This window comes from Excalfactoria chinensis, chromosome 1 (genome assembly GCF_039878825.1).
Source record: "Excalfactoria chinensis isolate bCotChi1 chromosome 1, bCotChi1.hap2, whole genome shotgun sequence".
In the NCBI taxonomy this organism is placed as follows: domain Eukaryota; kingdom Metazoa; phylum Chordata; class Aves; order Galliformes; family Phasianidae; genus Excalfactoria; species Excalfactoria chinensis.
The window spans coordinates 103,767,642-103,786,198 of NC_092825.1; the positions used below are offsets into that span (position 1 = coordinate 103,767,642).

General features: G+C 42.2%; 1 protein-coding gene across 1 annotated transcript; it reads left to right on the forward strand.

The window, feature by feature from the left end:
- The first annotated feature begins 331 nt into the window (after positions 1 to 331).
- Positions 332 to 18,410, forward strand: UBASH3A (ubiquitin associated and SH3 domain containing A). The gene is made up of 15 exons (XM_072339225.1): positions 332 to 479; positions 3,885 to 3,954; positions 4,769 to 4,822; positions 5,394 to 5,580; positions 6,663 to 6,861; positions 8,164 to 8,333; positions 9,215 to 9,423; positions 10,275 to 10,401; positions 11,617 to 11,725; positions 12,468 to 12,590; positions 13,207 to 13,299; positions 14,499 to 14,643; positions 16,573 to 16,679; positions 17,132 to 17,238; positions 18,083 to 18,410. The coding sequence occupies exons 1-15, from the start codon at positions 332 to 334 to the stop codon at positions 18,218 to 18,220; spliced, it is 1,986 nt and encodes a 661-aa protein (XP_072195326.1). The 3' UTR covers positions 18,221 to 18,410.
- The last annotated feature ends 147 nt before the right edge of the window (positions 18,411 to 18,557 follow it).

The following is an 18,557-nucleotide window of genomic DNA, read 5'->3' on the forward strand; positions in this document are numbered from 1 at the left end:
GGGAGAGTCAGCCCAGAATGCTGAGGTGCCCCAAGGGGAACTTCAGCCAAGAAGGAGATAGTGATGGCTTTTTTCTTCGGACCAGCAGCTCTAGAGACCCTTTCATTCCCATCCTTCCTGGGTGGCAGGGATACCCCCAGCAAGGATAACCAAGGTCAGGGAAAGCCGCCTCTGACAATTTGCCTGCTCTAACCACCCCGGGAGTCCCAGCGATAGGCCAGATCTACTTTTTGAAGTCTCCATTAGTAGGACAGCAACACCAGGAAGCACAGGCCTCACTGAGCTGCCTCTCCGAACTGCTCCAAGCACAGACCCAGAGCACTGTGTCTAGATGGGGAGCCTGGTTTGTCCTTGTACAGTTGGTCAGCTGGTGGACTATGGCTGTGGCCGCAAGGGTGTCCAAGTACAGCTGAAGCTGGAGAATATGAATGTTGAGCCCAAGAAGAATGAGATCAGCCTACAAAACAACTTCTTATATGGTGCAGGAAGTCCCCTCCCTCTCCAGTAGAAGCTCAGGTGGATTTCTTGGCTTCAAGAAGAGGATTTAAAATGAAGAGCTAGGAGATCCAGTCTCAGACTGTTCAGCAAGTCCACCCTGATTCTAAAATCTTTGCTTAGACAACACATCTTGTTCTGCTAGCGTAGATGGGAACAGCCTGCAGATACTTTTGCTTTTTTAACTACTTTAAAACAAAAACTCAAAGACACACAGGTTACGAAAACAGGATGTCAGGATGATCTTTTGTCAGAGAAGATCACAAGAAGTTTGAGGGTTTTTTTTATTTTAGCTGCCTCTTTCTCTTTCTTTCTCTCTCATTTTCTTGCCCCCTCCCCCCTCCCCCTCCTAATTTCTGTCAGCACTGAGCATAGCTAGAGGGAGAGAGGAGGAGATGGCGGTGGCTGAGACACAGCTGTATGCAAAGGTGTCCAACAAACGCAGGAGCAAAAGCCCCTCTGCACTCCTCGAATCTCTCCTGGCCAAAGGATTCCCAGCTCACATCGCGTGAGTAATGTTTTCAGCTGCTTTTGTACATTGAAAGGTGGTTCTTGCATCTGCTTAAATGCAGACAGCTTGCGTTTTCCATCAAGAGAACGTGCCGCTTCTTGGGGTTGATGTCTCCACAGGAGGAGCAGGTCTGTCTCACTTTGAATACCTTGTAGAGCACTGTGTATTGATCTTATTGCTAAAACAACTTGTTCTGTATCCATTTCTAAAACTATTCTGTGTATCTGAAAGCACACGCTCTTCTGCACCTGGAGTTTGAGAGGCTTCACAATGAGTTAAGAAGTTGATATCCATAGTTCATTCTTGGGATGAATCCTTTCATTTTTTTCTACTTAACACTGTTATTACAAGGGAACTAAATGTGGATGTGGCTTCTATACAAATATTTTTTTCAGGCCTGGTAAACAAAAATTCTGGCTCGGTTTTGTCACAGGAGACTATTTTAAAAGAGTAAACTTTCCTTAACAAGATGCCACATTAGTCTTTCTGTCCTAAAAATGAATCTTGTTTCAAAAGTATGTCCTACCTGGAAAATGCCAAGCCCTGTCCTTGGCAGCTCCATCTGAGGGAGGATGAACTGGTGGCAGCACTTCCAATTGAGTTAATAAAAACTCCATTAATAAAAACTTGTTAATAATCAGTTACTTGATGGCAACTCCTTCCCCAGATATGGCTCTGGTCAGAAAGAGAGGTTTGGTGGCTTTACAGAGCATCAATAAACTTCTGAAGGGAATTTTTGGACTCTGTGGTGGAAGTCAGTTGTGCCATGGACTTAAGACTGAAGAAAATAAGTCCTTTCATTAAAGCGTCAAAGAAGTTCTCACACAAGTGTTTGAAAAAGGACATCATTATCACTGTAACCTCCATTCTAGACTGAAAATTAAGCAAGTTGATCAGGCTCCGTTTTTTTGGGAACAACTGATGCTTAGTGAAGCATCTTTAGATGTGATGCGCACAGTTTACAGGGAAGCTGTGGGTTCCTTATTCCTGGTTATGCCCAGTGGAATTTTAGCTGTGGAGCTTAAAATCTGCCTTGTTGTTTTTCTAGTAGATAGTATAAGTATGGTCATCCCAAAATAAGGTCTAGTTTCTATTCTGTATGTTATGTTCTTCAAAATGCCTTCAAAACATTTTCTCTGGTGATTGACATGACTTTGTGCTTTCCAGGCCAAAATCAAGACACAGCAAACAAAGCTCAATGCAACATAAAATGGCGGAAAGTCCAAAAGCGCTTTATTTATTTGTTTGTTTGTCCTTACAAACTTTAACACATCTAAAAATTGGACTGTAGTTTATAAAGCTTTTTAGCTGTTTCTGTAGGTCCTGGCCTCCAACATAAAAGAAAGTTCTGAAAATTTGCTCTTTTGTGACATCCTGGCCTATGAAAAATAAGGCCTGTTGGAAATATTATGAAATTCTTTATCATGTAGGACCACCGTGCAAAAGCAACATTTTCAGAAAGAACAAAACACAAAAACTTGATGATAGAGCCTACCAGCAGATGAGCATAATGAATATCTCATGCTCTGATAGAACTGCAATGTGATTGCTGTTTTCTGCCTTAAGGAAGAGCCAGCTTATTCTTCCTGTAAATATATTATTTTGAATGCAAATTTAAAAAGATTTATTCCTACTGTTTATCAGAAAGAATTAGGCATGTACAGCGTTCATCATATGCATTATCTTTTAACCTCCGCTGCTCATCTTGGAAGCGCAGAATGTCTAATTACAGCCTAATGCAATAACACCGAGGGCTGAGAAACCCTGCTGGACAGCATCCTAATACCAACCTATATGATGGGATGAAAGATGGAAACAGACACAGAGAGGAGCGTGGGGGAGCAAGGAGATGATGCTGAGCATCATGAAAGGCCATGGCCCCAGGTCTCCAATTGTCTTATTACTTTTATGATCGCACAGAGTCTATGTAAAGAAAAGCTGCTGTCAAGCTCTGCTTGTCTTTGGGGCTGTTTACAAAAAGCTCATCTCCAATTGGGAGGGGCAGCATGGCATAAAGTGATAAAACACTCACAGTGAAGTGTAGCAGTAGGTGACAAAGTTCTGGCCAAGCAGCAGTAAGCATTTACATTCCAGCAGGGTATGACAAAAAAGGCTGCATGGGGAGCACAATGAAGACACAAATTGTTCATGTTTGATGTGATAGAGAGAGTCAGCAGAGAGGCAGAATAAAAAGGATGCAGGTCACAGAGGAAACAGGGCCACTTTTGATCAACTAGCTCATGCTTTGGAGATTGATTTGGCCATGGTAGTCAATTTGAATTTTAGAGAGGAGAAAGGTAGCAGGTAGAGCTTTGAGCAGAAAGACTCAAGTTGGTCTTCAGCTGTGCTGATCCTCCACTAAAAAGCCAAGTATGGTTGCACATGCACAGATGCACATTTCATTGTTTTTAACAGACCCACATGTAGTTTTGCATTAGAAGGAAAAGACCGGGAAGAAGCAACCACAGCAAGATTAAGACTTGCTCCTTAACGCACTTACGGCACTCTAGTACAGGCATCGGTGCCATAAGGATGGAGGGAGGATAAAAATGTGAGGATTGGGTTAAGCAAATGTATGCCCTCAGGACACAGCAGTTAGAAAAGATAACCTTAAGAAAGAAGGAAGGATAAGCAGATGTGGAGTAATTTGGCAGTTTTTCTTCCATTTCTACTACCTCTCATTCCCCTTCATGTCACTTCTGAGAAGTTTACAGGTGGATTGCAGGGCTGGAAATGAGGTTCATGGGCGCAGGTGCTACTTAAACACTGTGAACCCTTCAGCCTTCAAGAACTCAGCATTTACTCACAAAGACTCTGCCACATAAAGGATGTCAATGGCATTTTGAAAGCTCTAGCTATTCTCTTCTCTGGTGACCAGTGATAGAACCTGTGAGAACTGAAACAGGAGAGGACCAGGTTGGAGGCTGGGAAAAGGTTCTTCACCAGAGGTTGGTGGGCATGGAACGGGCTGCCCCAGGCAGTGGTCACAGACCCAAGAAGCTAGAATTAAAGAAGTGTCTGCACAATGCTCTCAGACATAGGGTTTGATTTTTGGGTGGTCTTGTGTGGAGCCAGGAGTTTACTCCATGATTGTTGTGTGTCCCTTCCAACTCAGGAGATCCTATGATTCCGTGAAAAGGAAATATGAACCAAATTTGATCCCAAGGAATGTCAATTGAATAAAAGGGAGAAAACTGAGATATTGTATGTTATCTTAGAATTAATTTGTGGCTTGGGTCTGGCTCTATTCTGAGCTATGGGAAATCCTCAGTCCAGATTTTCAAACCCCAGATGTTTTGTTTAGGTTGTATGTGTGGCAACTTGAATCTAGAACCTGAATCTGGGCTTCTCATTAATTATCCTATCAATAGAGCAAACCACAGCGTGTGGAGGGAGACCTAAATCAACCCTAAGGAAACCCATTTAATCAGTAGGGGTGCTAAGCAAACATCTCCAAAACACATTCTGTGGATGTTCTGTGGAAAGAGCAGATTACCAGTCTGCAAGGAATTAAAGACATGCAGCGGAGCAGACTGTCTGGAGGGCTTCAAGAACATTAATATGTGCCAGGAATAACCTTGTCAATATAGGTTAGGTTATTATAGGCATACATTGTGCTGAAAAATAGAATCAGTTGTCACAGCATGTCCATTTTTCTTTGTTTTATTAAAGTCATAGAAAACAATTTTAATGCCTTCTGTTATTCTGATGAATCTAGTTTGTTTTCATTTGGTTTGTGGGTTTTTGGTTCTTTTTTTCTAGACAAAAAGCCTTGGTTGCTACTGGTCAAAAGTCTGTAGAAGATGCTGCAAAATGGTAAGCACCTGTGATTTCTAAGGAGTGCTTTCACATTAAAACTGATTAAAAACACTTGTTCACATACTGATTCTGTTACTCAATATGAAGTTAGCTGCTTTTAAAGACCTAGCATATGAGGTTTGTTTGTTTGTTTGTTTTAGTTCATCAAAGAAAGAAATAATTGTATTTACACTAATTCTGGGAAGCAAGGTTATTTGCAGAGGGTCTGGATTAAATCAAGAGCTAGGAAGCAAAGAGACTCATGGGCAGAAGAAACTACTTTAACCACAGAGATGTCTCACAGGACTGGGGGATTGGCTGCTCTGGACAGACATCTGTCCCCAGTTTTAAGCCTCTCTCTTAATTATGGGCTATTCACTGCAATGGGGTTATAGTATCTGAGCTGTGATTGTGTGCATACATGGGGCATAGCCAGACAGGCACTCAAACCTACATCATAGTAAATGTGCTCCCTGTCTCATCATGGTGCTTGTGTCTTGTGGGACCTCATGGTGCACACCCAAGGAAACCAAGAAAAGAAGAGTAGGTGACTTATGTGCTTTCTCTGTGTGATATGTTTTGTTTTCAGGTTGCACTCTCACTGCAACGATCCCTCTTTGGATGACCCAATCCCCCAGGAGTATGCTCTTTATTTGTGTCCCACTGGCCACTTGTATAACTGCCTGCAAGAGTTCTGGAAGGAGAGCAAGCGCCAGTGTGGGAAGAACAGAGCTCATGAGATTTTCCCTCACATCACACTCTGTGACTTCTTCACGGTAAGGCACAAAAAGTGACTATTAGTGGAACTGGACAGCCTGACAATTCCAAGCCAACAGGCTATTGCTATGGTACCATTGCTATAGAGCAGCTGCACAAAATAATTGTGTAAATCATACTATCAGGTGAAATCATGCTGCTGAGCATAATGAAAATACAAGCATTTTGTTGCAAAATACAGAACATTGTGGTGACCTGCAGCCATTCGTCACAATTATGCAAACCAAAAAACATTAATAACAAATGCTGTGCTCTCGAGAAGTGTCGAGTTTAAAGGCCTGACCCTGGAAGAGATGCCTGAATTGTAAACCTCACCTCACACACCTCAGCTCTGTTTCAGGTAGTATATTTCTAGGGATGAATGCACACCCTCCAGTGCTATTCTATGTTCCTCAGCTGTCAGCAATAGATGACTTGGATGCTTTCCATATAGGATGTGAGACTCGCTGCCCTGCTCCCACCTCTACCTCCCAACCCAAACTCTCCTTTTTTCATGACACCCTGCATCTCCTGCACATGAGAGGAGCAAATAGCTCTGCTAAGGAAAAAACAAAAGCCACAGTGTGGAACTGGAGCATTATTAATGTCTGTGACTTTGGCTGGATGGCATAAATTCTGTCTTCTTCCATCTTTCCATTCCTCAATTGTTTAACTGTCACTTTTTGTGGAAGCATGGCTTTGTACAATCCTTGAATATGCTGTAACTAGGGGACAAAGGATCCCAATTACAAAGAATCCATATTAGCCTTCCTATGTGTGATGCTCAGCTCTTAATTTTTTACCAGAGCAAAGGACTGTAGGATAACAAATTCCTACTTAGAACTGAAGAGAGAAGTCATGAACTCTGCCTCATTTCAGATTACTTCAGATGGTAAAATCTCATGCTTTTTCTTCCTTCACTTAATAGTAAAAGACCCCGTCTCCTGACATAGTATCATCACACAGGCATGTTTGTAGGTGTATTATCTTTCTAAGGAAGTAATGCCCATCCAGTTTTCTGGTGTAACTTTACAAGACAGGCTGCCACAGTGGCTATTGATCTTGCAGTGTAAAGGGTGCCCTTCCTCTGTTTTCTTTACAGTGTGAAGACCAGAAAGTGGAGTTACTGTATGACATCTTAAAGAGAATCTGCAACAGCTTTGCACAGAGATTTCCACCAACTATTTCCTTATCATTACACTCATCCACCAGCTACCTTGGTTTCTTTGTTGGTGACAGCGATGCAAATATCCTCAAAGAGCTTGCTGTTGCCTTCTCTTCAGAGGCTTCAGCCCTGGCAGGTGGGATCAACATAAGAGGGCTGATTGGGCTGTTGTGCAAAGGCATAGACATGATAACAAAACCATCTCCCATGTCTCCACTGCTGTGTGGCAGATGTTTTACTGCTGACAAGCACATTTTCCTCCCACAGATTCAAAAACAATGTGGCTAGAGGAGCTTGATTTAGACTCTGAAGACATGCTGCTTTTGTCTAGGAGGTTTTTGCTGAACTCTATTGACAAGAAAAGAGAAAAATGCTAGCAGTCTTCATAAATTTATCCTTTTTTAGGAAATCCAGGCAAGTGTTTTACCTGGCAACATCTTTCAGACAGCAATCCCTTAAAACAATGTGAGATCTTTGTTTTCTGGGCACTTATGCTGTGCTGTTTATAATGGGTTTTGAAATGACCAGAGGGTTATTCCATTTTGAGCTCTAACAGAGTAATTTCTGTGGGACTGGCTTCATTGGGTTTGTTATTGTCTGGTTTTCTTTCCTTTACTTTTCTTATACTGGCCCACAAACTGAAATGTTTGTCAGTGTAACTTGAGAGGCTATCAGGATATATAAGATAGAACGAGGTCTACTCCTAAATATCCACCTTGGGGATATTCAGCTCTCCATGGCCAGGCTGAGGAGGAAGGTGGAAATGAATAAACAAAGAAATGCAGCCCATCAGGCCTGGATTTTCCCTCGTGCTCACATAAGTCTGTCTCCTCCTGAATCTGAGTCACCCATCTCCTTTTGGTGGCTGTGTGCAGCTGGGGATCTCCCACACCCCAAGAGTTGTTCATCTGAGGTATAGCAAGGGCAAACAATTTTTTACACTCATACCACCAGTGTGTGAAGTGCTTTTTACCTTCATAGTTGTCAGGGCAATAAATACAATTAGGAAATACAGAAGTATATTTTAAACCAAACTTATGGAACTAAGGAAAGGAGACCTTTGTAACCTTTTAGGAGCAGGCACGTGCTTCCAGACACTGGTGCAACAAGCACCATATAAATACTGCCCATGACACTGGGAAACTTCAGCCATTGGTAGAGACTGAAATGCCACAGCCTTTGGATGGCTTGGTCTGGGAAAGACAAATCCTATACGTCAGACAGAGAAATGAATTCCAACAGTTTGCTTTTCCTCTCAGCTTAAGCCAAGGCTCCAATTCAGTCCAGATTTCTGAATTATTATGGCATGAATAAAGACACGGCATCTAGTAAAGCAATAATTTAATAAAACTATGGTCTACTCTTCTACTAATTATGTAGGTATTTCCTGTGGCCTTTCCTTCTAAGTTATGATACAAGTTGGTTGCTTTATTCCTAGACTGTCACGTGAAGCCCTGCCTAAAGCAGCTCCACCTTACCTTGGCTCACAAGTTCTGTCCTCACCACCAGAAGACTCTGGAGCAACTCGCTAAATGCATTAACCCAGAGGAGACCTGCCACTGGGTAGCTGCTCTGTACTCAAGGGACATGCGTTTTGTGCATTACCAGGTACTGTCATTGGGTTTATTACATTTCTGTGTCTCTAGTTAGAATATTTCCTGCAGTCATCTTGTTTGTTGTTTTCTTTTCCATGGAGAAAATCAGTACATGCACAGTAGAGTGTTCAAAATGTATGGCTGCTTCAAGTATCTCTTTGGGCTGTAAAAAACTTCATTCTTGAGTCTATAAGAGATGTGTTTACGGTTACCTGCTTGACCTGCATGTCAGCAAGATCCAGTTCCAACTGCAGCAGAACTCATCTTACAGTGAGCTATGAGAAAATAAAAGAGACAGGAAACGATGACCTTTGAACATTTCCTTGTCAAATCACTGCTCTGCAGTAAACTGCATTCAGCAGAATAAGTTTGATTTTTTTATTATTCAACAATGATGAAAAAGGCACAGGTTAAGCATCAGTGAGCAGGGCACAGTTTTCCCTGATCAACTTCAGTTTACCACATTCTTAGTTTAAAACAGTCAATATTTTTTCCAGTTTTCATTTCCAAATTTAAACTACAGAATGATGAACAACTGGCTTTTGTTTTGTTTTATCCAGACCAGTATATTGTTTTGGTTTGAATCTCATGTTTTGACTTGAAAGAGCTGCAAGTAATCACCAAAATAGCTGATAATTCTTTTGCTATGTCTGCTTTCACGTATGCCACACTAGTTACAGGGGGGAAAAAAGCAATATTCTGAATACTGAGTGCCTATTTTTACATTCATTGTGTATTCATTGTTATCTGTCTGCTGAAGTACCGAGTCAGAGCAAGCTGCAGGGTGGGAAATGGTGCTGATGGCAGTGGCTGACAGGCTTAGCCATATATACCCTTTGTGCTGCAGCCCCTGCAACCAGCTCTCTGCCTGACCCAGCTCTGTCCTTCCACCAGACGTTGCGGGCTCTGTTCCAGTACAAGCCCCAGAATATTGACGAGCTCATGATCAATACTGGAGACTTCATCTACGTCAACCCAATGCAGCAGTCTGAAGTCAGCAAAGGCTGGGTCATTGGGACCTCACACCAAACTGGGTGCAGGGGTTTTCTTCCTGAAAACTACACAGAGAGAGCCAACGAGTCAGACACATGGGTTAAGCACAGGTTGGTTGTGGTCCACTCCTTAAGTGCTGGGGTTTCATGGTGCCGGGGTTTTATGCAGCTGGGAAAGAGCTGGAGGTGAGGTGAGCTGAGGGGACTTTGGTGTCTGGGTGAGAAAATGAAATTTCTTAATGAGAAGTGATAGGACACATGCATGTGGAAACCTGGAGTCCAGCTGCTCAAAGGGTAGCCTGTGATCTTGAATAACCTGAAGCACAGCATCACAGAATGATCTGAGTTGGAAAGGACCATAAAGCCACCCAGCCCTCTGCCATGGGCAGGGCAGCCACCCATCAGATCAGGCTGCCCGGGACCCCATCCATTCTGTCCCTTAGCACCTCCAGTGTATCTTCTTTTGTCTCGTTTCAGGAGGTAGCAAAACCAACTTGAAATTAAATGAATTAAACCTTGCAAAGTTTACTTCACCATCTCATGCTCACTCTTGCTTTGTTGATTCAAACTGTATCAGCAAGCATCTCAGTGGCTTCCTGTGTGGCAAATGATTCTTCTAGTTTAGAACTGTTTTTTTCTAAGAGGCATGGATTTGATTCACACTGAGCTCTTAGAGGCAGAGAGGTGACAACCAGCTAGTTTTTACTGCTTGAAGCTCAAACTTCAGAAAAGTTACACCTAAAATATATGTCATCAGGTCATATAATTCTACTCTTATTTTTACTGGACAGATTAGAACTGAAACAAAGTGGCAAAATGGATTGCATGTGTGTGAAAAATGTCGAATGCAATATGGAATCTTGGTAATCATATGTCTATGACCAAAATCCGTACTTAAAAATCTCTTCTATTTTTGTGTGTGCCCATATGTTGTGTGTGCACTGCTTCTGCTTTTTCTCCAGGGAATATGCCTTTGTGCCAGCTTCAGCATTTTTCACCCAGTCCACAAATGAACCTAATGTTAAGCTGAATGAAGAAGTCCATAATCCTGTTATGTCAAGGAGTGTAACTGATGTTCTTTCACTTCAGGTAGCTGGGATTTTATTTATCTTTGCTGTGTGGTTGTGTATGATATGCTATTAAGTAAAAGCATATATTAAATTTAATATTATCTTCTGGTTCTCCTTAACATTTTCATGTTATGTTGTAATGAAGATATGTAGCACACGCATACATTGCATGTATATTTACAGTACTGTATCTCAAAAATATTTTGTAGTATATGTAATGTATACTTTCTGTTTTTCACAAAGCTCACTTTTGCAAAAGCCACATGTCCTTCCACCATCTCACGTGTGCTCTTTAACACCTTATCTTGCTCAGACCCATGGCAGAGCCACTGCTTACCTTACCAAGGAACATGTTTTGCAGATGTTCATGTCTTCAGTCTAGCAGTTTCCCCAGCCTCTGAGCACCTCCCAGGCAGAATATTGAGACCACAAAACCTCAAACTCTGATCTCATAGCAGTTCATTAGTGCCTTATGGCAGAAATGCAACAGTATTTATCAAAATACCTGAACACGTATCTGATACCACTTCTTAAGAATTCCCTTCTGTTACTGAAGATAGATGTCACTAACCTTGGTGTTGCAACAATGATGCTGTGATGAGTTGCTCTTTAAAACATTTTAAAGCTTTTCAGCCATTCTTCCTCATCTTTTCATCTCTGTCTATATTCATTGTAAACTGACTCCTACATACTTAGAATGTATTTGTAGCCCTGTGCAGACTAACAGAAAACAAGGCCTCAGATGAGAGCTGGGCTCACTAATGACATGACCATACACTACTGGAAAAATGTAAAATCTCTCTTTTCATTTGGAAAAAAAAAAAGGATAAGATTGATGTTAGAAAAGAATATTATGACTTAAATCAGATAGCTACTTTCCCTTTTTGCTTATACCAACTACACAATACATACCAATATAGCTCCGTCCCACGGTGGAATGAAAAGATTTATCAGCATTACCTTTCACTAAAATAAACACTGAATTTAAATCTAACCTGTAGCCCACGAAGATCAGAGATATTCTTCATTTTCTTTCAACAGAGACCTAGTCAGGCTTACTTTTGTCCTAAATATTCTAGTCCGTTTTATCAATTTCATTCTCTCCCCCTCTGTGGTTGTTATTAATCCCTTGGGACAGCCCTGCTGGCCTTTGCTCTCTTAGACAGCATCCTGAAATCCAGATTTTTCATGATGATTGTATATAATATTGTAATGGGAAGTCTTTTTCATATAGCTTTCTCAGAACACCAATCTGCGAAGGGGTGTGCTGGTGATGCGCCATGGGGAAAGAGTTGATCAGGTCTTTGGGAAATCCTGGCTTCAACAGTGCTTAACTGCAGATGGTGAGTAATATAATGGGAGCTTCTGAGCAAACCTGAGCCAAAACTTCTTTACCCCAGTAACAAATTAAAGGGATACAAGCTTCTATCTGTAGGTATAAATGCTGTCACAGAAAAGTGAATAATGACACAAAGTCAGACACACCTCTTTGACCTGCACCTAACCATCATCGTGTCACAGAATCATAGAATCCTTAGAACTGAAAGAGACCTTGAACTCCCCTGCCATAAAAATGGACATCTACAGCTAGACGAGGTTGCTCAGAGCCTGGCCCAGCCTGGCCTTTTCGTTCTGATGTCCTTTAGGTTTGTTTTGGATAAACACCACAGAACAAACAGTGCTCTTGAATGATTCATACATATTGCTGACAGAAGCACAAAACATAAAATCTCAACCATTAGTTACTCAAATGACCTGGCTGGGGCTTATCAGACACCTCTACCTTTCCATGCTCTTTCTCCTCCACTCCCTTCTTTTCTTCCTTTGGAGCTTGCAGAAGAGGTGTTATTTTTGTTAGGCAGGCGACGTCCCAAGTCAGTGTTTTGAATTTAAAATGTGATCTCTTTGAGGTAATTAGTAGTCACTGGGGTTTTTAACAGGGCTCCAACCTGTTTTTATTTGCCAGCAGAAATGTAATTCTGGGCTGAGAATTCAAAATGAATGGAGCCATTACAACGAAAGGCAGCCAGTGTGTTTTGTTGCTGCCTCCCTCACATCACAGCAAAATGTTCCACCTTGTTTTAGGAAAATACTACAGAGCAGACCTCAACTTTCCTTCCACCCTACCAAAACGGAAAGACAGCGTGAAGCATTTTGAGCATGATCCTCCTTTATCTTCTTGCGGTGTTTTCCAGTCAAGACTTATAGGTAAGGTGGATAATATCCTGCTGCAACTGTATGGGTTTGGGAAACAAACTCATCATCTGGCAAAGCTCACACTGGCTTAGTTGTAGAGAAACTTGCTAGCATCACCGTTTGTGGTAATCATTCTGGATGGATAACTGCTGCAAGAACTTATTAAACAGTAAAATATATAGAGAGGCTGGTTGTTCATCTTCGAGACCAGTTCCTGGCCAAGGAAACTGCAACACTACCTGTGCCCTGCTGCACATCTGCAAGGGAGTAATGTCTCATTCACTTGTCACCGAGGAAGGGGGCTGGCTGGAGGACACAGCTTCATGGTCAGCAGACTGTGGTCAGCTCATCACAGATAAAGCTGCTGGCTGGGTGATATGGGTTAGTTTGACTCAGTTTTGCTCACCAAAAGAAGTTATTTCTGCACCCTGAGCATGCATGTCTGATATTGACAACAGAAGTCTGGTGCAAATGCTTAACTGCTGTTTGCAGATTTTTAGATATTCTTCTATAAGGACCTTTTCAACACTCTGTCCCAGCCTTTTTTTTTTTTACTGAAAAACTTTTGCAATAGTTTCTCATTCATGATGGTTAATGAAAGAGCACCTCACATTGCTGTTCCCACCAGGGGAAGCTCTGCTGGACCAGGAGGTGACAGTCAGCTATGTGTACTCATCGCCCGCCCTACGCTGCATACAGACAGCCCAGCATGTTTTACAAGGTAAAGCATAAAAAATGAAAATGTCTTTGTCAAACTTCCATTGGGGGTAGCCAGCAGGAGCAGGGAGGTGATCATCCCTCCGTATTTAGCACTGGTGTGGCCACATCTCAAGTTCTGTGTTCATATTTGGGCCTCCCACTACAAGAAAGACATTGAGGCTGTGGGGCATGTCCAGAGAAGGGCAGTGGAGCGGTGAAGGATCTGGAGCACAAGTCTGATGGGGAGCAGCTGAGGGAACAGGCATTGTTCAGTCTGGAGAAGAGGAGGTTCAGGGCAGACTGTTGCTCTCTACAATCACCTGAAAGGAGGTTGTGGAGAGATGGGAGCTGGCCTCTTCTCCCAGGTAACAGTGATAGTAAGAGAAGTCATGGTGACAGCGACCTCAAGTTTGCCTGGGGAAGTTCAGTTTGGATATTAGGAACCATTTCTTCTCAGAAAGAGTGGTCAGGTGCTGGAATAGGCTGCCCGGGGACTAGATGATCTTCGTGGTCTTTCTGACCTTAATGATTCTGTGTACGATCCTGTGGTTATTTATTGCAAGCCAAAGGATTTTAGTTCCTTCATGCTTCAAACCTCTTTCCTTCCTCCTCTTCCATTCTCTCTTCTCCTCACTGTTCCTCACCTCTCCCCTCTAATAGTTCTGTGAGTGGTTCACAGTTCATCATCATCCTTACATCCATAGTAGAATGAGTACACATTTCTTATGGGAAATGGTGCAACCCGATGACCTCTCTTGAGAATAATAAACAAAAGGGTGTATCTTTTTACAACAGAATTAAATTTCTGATGCTGTAGAATGGTTTATTGCCCCACGGAGGGTCACTGTAGAAAATGTTATATAAAAGTGAGTAAAAAAAGGCATTTCCTTTATGAAGCTTATTCAGACAGAAACATTGCTGAGGTCTTCTGCTCACCTCTGTACTTTGATGGTTTAACAAGATAACTCCAGAAATAAAAACAACAATAATAATAGCAATATAGCTACAACATAATATAGCAATAAAAGTAGTGCAATTTTTTGTGTGTCCTAACATCAGTCAGACAAGAATATGCTGGTTTCATTTAAACATGATCCTCTTTTTACCAACAGTAAGCACTTGGGTTAATTAAAATGTTACAGCAAACAAGGCGGAATGTACTGCCCAAATGTAACACTTTGAGTATACCTTCTTTTTAAGAAATACAGCTTGTCTTTTCAGGGCTTAAATTAGACCAAAAAGTCAAAATCAGGGTGGAACCAGGACTGTTTGAATGGACCAAGTGGGAAGCAAGCAGAGTAATTCCAAACTTTATGACTCTCACGGAACTGACAGAGGCTTCTTACAACATAGATACAAGTTACAGGTAATTTCTTCCTGTCTAGCTGTCAAAGCCACTTCTTTGTTCCCTGAGGTACCTCCTCCCTTGTTGTACATCATAAAAGGTTAGGGACATTGCAAACAGTGGATGATGCTAATCAAATTCAAGACTGCCTGGCCTGTCCCCAAAGATATGCAGTCTTCTGTCTCATGGCAAGAGTCAGCTTTGTTGCTCTAACATGGAGACAATACGGGCATTTTTAGAAATGGGCACACACCTGAAGCTTGCATACAGCATTAGCCTTGTTCTGGTGTTGCTTTTACATTCATTGGGTTGAGAGAGGTGACCCACCCCAATACGAGCCAGCTGTCCTTGTGATCTCGGGGGGGCAGCAGGACAGCTCATGCCAAATTCAGTCGGAAAGGATATTGTTAAGAGTTGAAGCAAGGATTTTTTTGGGGGCCCCCAGAGCTGAGAGAGAGGGCTGATGCTATTTCTGAGCACTTGCAAACCACAGAGGAGCAGGAAATGATTGGGCTCCAATTTACCTAGCTGCTCACTGAGCACTCTGGGGCTGTTCCGTGTGTGCAGTTGCACAGCCAGCTCCAGGAAATTGCTCAGCTAAGAAAAGCGAGTATGTCTGAGGTGTCCCATGTGTGTAAGAAAGAGGGAATCAGACTTCTTAGATCATAATGTATTTCTTACAGCCAAGTGAGCATCTTCATTTTAAACTTTGTGAAATGATAAAATCTTTCCTTTCCATGGGTCACAGGTCATTCTAAAGTTTTTCAACAGTTTTTTTCAATATGAGGTCACTTTCCTCACATTTCCACACAGGACAGAGTGCAAGTGTTAAGCAGTGGGAAGTGGAAAGGAAAGCTCTGCAGCAGTGCCAACTGCAGACTCGCAGCTTGCTCAGGTCCAGGCAAAAGCAGAAAGGATGAGCCGTAACCCTGCACATTTGATGCCACTTTCTTCCTGTCATGTACAAGGTTCAAAATCCTCCGGTTGCAGGGGTAGTTTTACCATATTCACTCACTTCAAGGGACAGCCTTCACCTGGGTCAAGTCCCGGATTGTTCCATCAGGAGACTTAACCTAGCCAGATTTAGTATTAGCTATGATTAACAATTTAGCATGGCCTGACACAAGGTTTTACCACTTATTTTCTACTTCTGTAGTTTGTGCTGCTGTAACGTATCAAGGACTCACTGGTAAAAGTATACTCTGATATCAAACCTTACTACAATATATTAACCTAATCTCTCTCCTGTCTATTCACTGAAAAAGGAGACTATCAAAATGTCAGGGCAGTTTTTTTCATAGAAAGAGGTAAACATTCTGGATTGTGTTGCAGCACATGGCTAGTCATATAATCACACTTGCCAGACATGGCTGCTAATTTCTCTAGCTCTCAGATTCAGAGAATTATATGAAAAATAGGAAGTGATTTTGAGGAGGCTGAATTCTGTTGCCAAGAATTCCTAATATAAGCATCAGCCAAGAAAAGCAAGGAGATTATTGAGGGGCAGCAAATCACTGTTGTCCTGCTGACTATTTTGCTAGTCCCACAGCCCTGGGAAGGCTGATAGGTCTCTCGCCACTAGGAATTTGGCCTCCCCAGCTGCCTATCCTTGGCACCACCAGCCACTGTGCATCAAGGCATGGAAGGCTCTGCCATCTTTTCCCATGTGTGGACAAGATGGGGTCAAGGAAGCTCCTGAGAAACTTTGGGGTGGGTCTTGGGTTAAACAACCTCCACTGTAACCTGGGGGTTTTATTAAAGCATGGTTTTCCCTGTCTCTGGTGCTTTATGAACTACAAGATGTAGGCATAAAATACAGTGTGAATTGCTGAGGTATCGGTATGTCAGACAAGTCAGCGGATAAAGCCACATCCTTTTAACCAAGTGCTTCCTCTCATGTGTGCTCATTCATTCATCTAGATTAACACGTATTTCTGATTATATTGTCAGGGGAAACATCCCACTCTCTTCTCTGGTCCCATCAGAAAGTTATGAGGAATATGTAAGCAGAAGCTCTGCAGCTATAAAAGAAATTGTCACTGCCTGTCCCAGCAAAGGTAAAGGTTTCAGATCTTTGTATATTCTGTCAGACGCCTTCAGTATCAGGAATAGGCATAGGTTTGTCAACAGAAGCACATTTATCATGGATTATTTGTATTGCACAGAGTTCAAGGTAGGCTTGTAGTTCTTGGCCTGGCCCGTACTAAGTTAAAATAAATACAATTTATAGAACAGAAAAGAAAAAGCAAAATTAAACAGAAGGCAGTAAAAAATTACAAGCGTATATACTTTGGTCATTCTACTTGTGCCTAGGGATGCTGATCAACATAAGAAAATTACTTTTCTGGAAAGCTGTTTGCTTAGCAAATACTTTTTCTCGTTAGCTGGTATGTCTGCAACACATCAGACTTTTTCTGACCAGCACAGTACACCCTGCCACATTACCAAAGATGTCTGCAAAGTCAGACGACTCCCTAACTACCTTTCTTTTCTTACCATGATGTTTCAGGCATCATCCTTATTGTGGGGCATGGCTCTTCCTTGGCATCTTTCACCCGACCTCTGATAGGACTCCCTGCCAGAGACAGCAACGACTTTGCCCAGGTGGTCCGAAAGGTATAAAGACTTATAAGCAGGCAGCTTTGTGTGTGTCTGTACTTTCAGTATGGAGCTTTCCCAGGCAGTGAGACTTGTGTAACCGTATGTCAGCACCACTGACATGAACTCTCTCAGTACAAAAGGAATCTTGTGTAGTTTTGGCATAGGACTAGTTGTCAAGAGAATTTTGTGTCCTGTTAACCAACATATTAGGAGATTTTCATTCAACCCTCATGCAAAGTCAGTATCAGGTAGCACCTGCATGTGAGAAGTGCACGGAAACCTCTCCCTTGGGCATGAGCCTCCTAACTATATAACCAGGACTAAGAGCCTTCCCTTTCCTCCTCATAGTGTTATGAGCATAAACTGCAGCTATATTCGGTAAGTGACTCTTTACGTTTTCAGGTCACTGCAAGTTCACAGCTTAAGTGTTCAGCTACAAAGTGAGAAGGCTTTTCTTGCCAGTTTCACAAGTGAGGCCCGCCCTTGAGACTTTGTTGTAGATTTTTGCTTGTTCTATTTGTGTATTATCACCACTGACAGATTTTTTCACTCCAGTTTTTCTAACCTGCCTTGATATTACTAAGAGGATAATACAGACTTTAGATGTGTTTTTACTACCCACAGTTGATGCATAAGGAGTGAATAAATCTTGATTTTCAAATCCAAGTGTGAGCTCAAGGTGATGGCACAAGCTCAGCTATTGCACAACAGGCATCCAGCCTGTTTTTAGTTTGTTTCAAAAGTGGCAAAATGTTCCAGGCTCTGTCTTCAGAATGGTCTCAAAATCTGCTCTTCTGTTCTGCTGCAAAACCGAAGCAATGACCCTGCTAGTAATTGCCGCTTGTATCCTCCTTCCTAGATCCCTTCTCTGGGCATGTGTTTCTGTGAAGAGCTCAGAGAGGAGAAGAAATGGCTGATGGTTAACCCTCCAGTGAAGACATTAACTCATGGAGCAAATGCAGCATTTAACTGGAGAAATACTGTCATGGAAGATTAGAAGGCCAGTTTTGTCCTTGTGGCTGCCAAAAACGAGGTGAAGATACACTATGGTACAGCACAGTCCAAGACTTGTTTCATGCACTTGTATATTTTCAGCCAGGCAGAGAAATAAACTGGAAGAAGCAATCTCTTACCCAGAGATATCAGCTCTACTTAAAGCCAGTTGGTTTCCTGTTGACTCCTTCAGTTCTGCGAGAGCACAGGAGGAGGGGAAACAGCATACAGACAACATGTTTACCTCTGCTATAAAGTGGGTTCATTTTCTACCACAGCAGTTCTTCTGCTCAGCGTTTCTACAGTGTCTGACTGGTCTCGTAGCTCTTTGCTTGACTATA

What these genes read in the sequence shown, in the direction of transcription:
- UBASH3A (XM_072339225.1), top strand. Translation starts at nt 332, where the DNA reads ATGGGGAGCCTGGTTTGTCCTTGTACAGTTGGTCAGCTGGTGGACTAT. An exon ending in ACAAAACAACTTCTTATATG is followed by an intron (nt 480 to 3,884) that starts GTGCAGGAAGTC and finishes TCTGGTGACCAG; the next exon opens with TGATAGAACCTGTGAGAACT. An exon ending in AGCCCAGCATGTTTTACAAG is followed by an intron (nt 13,300 to 14,498) that starts GTAAAGCATAAA and finishes TTGTCTTTTCAG; the next exon opens with GGCTTAAATTAGACCAAAAA.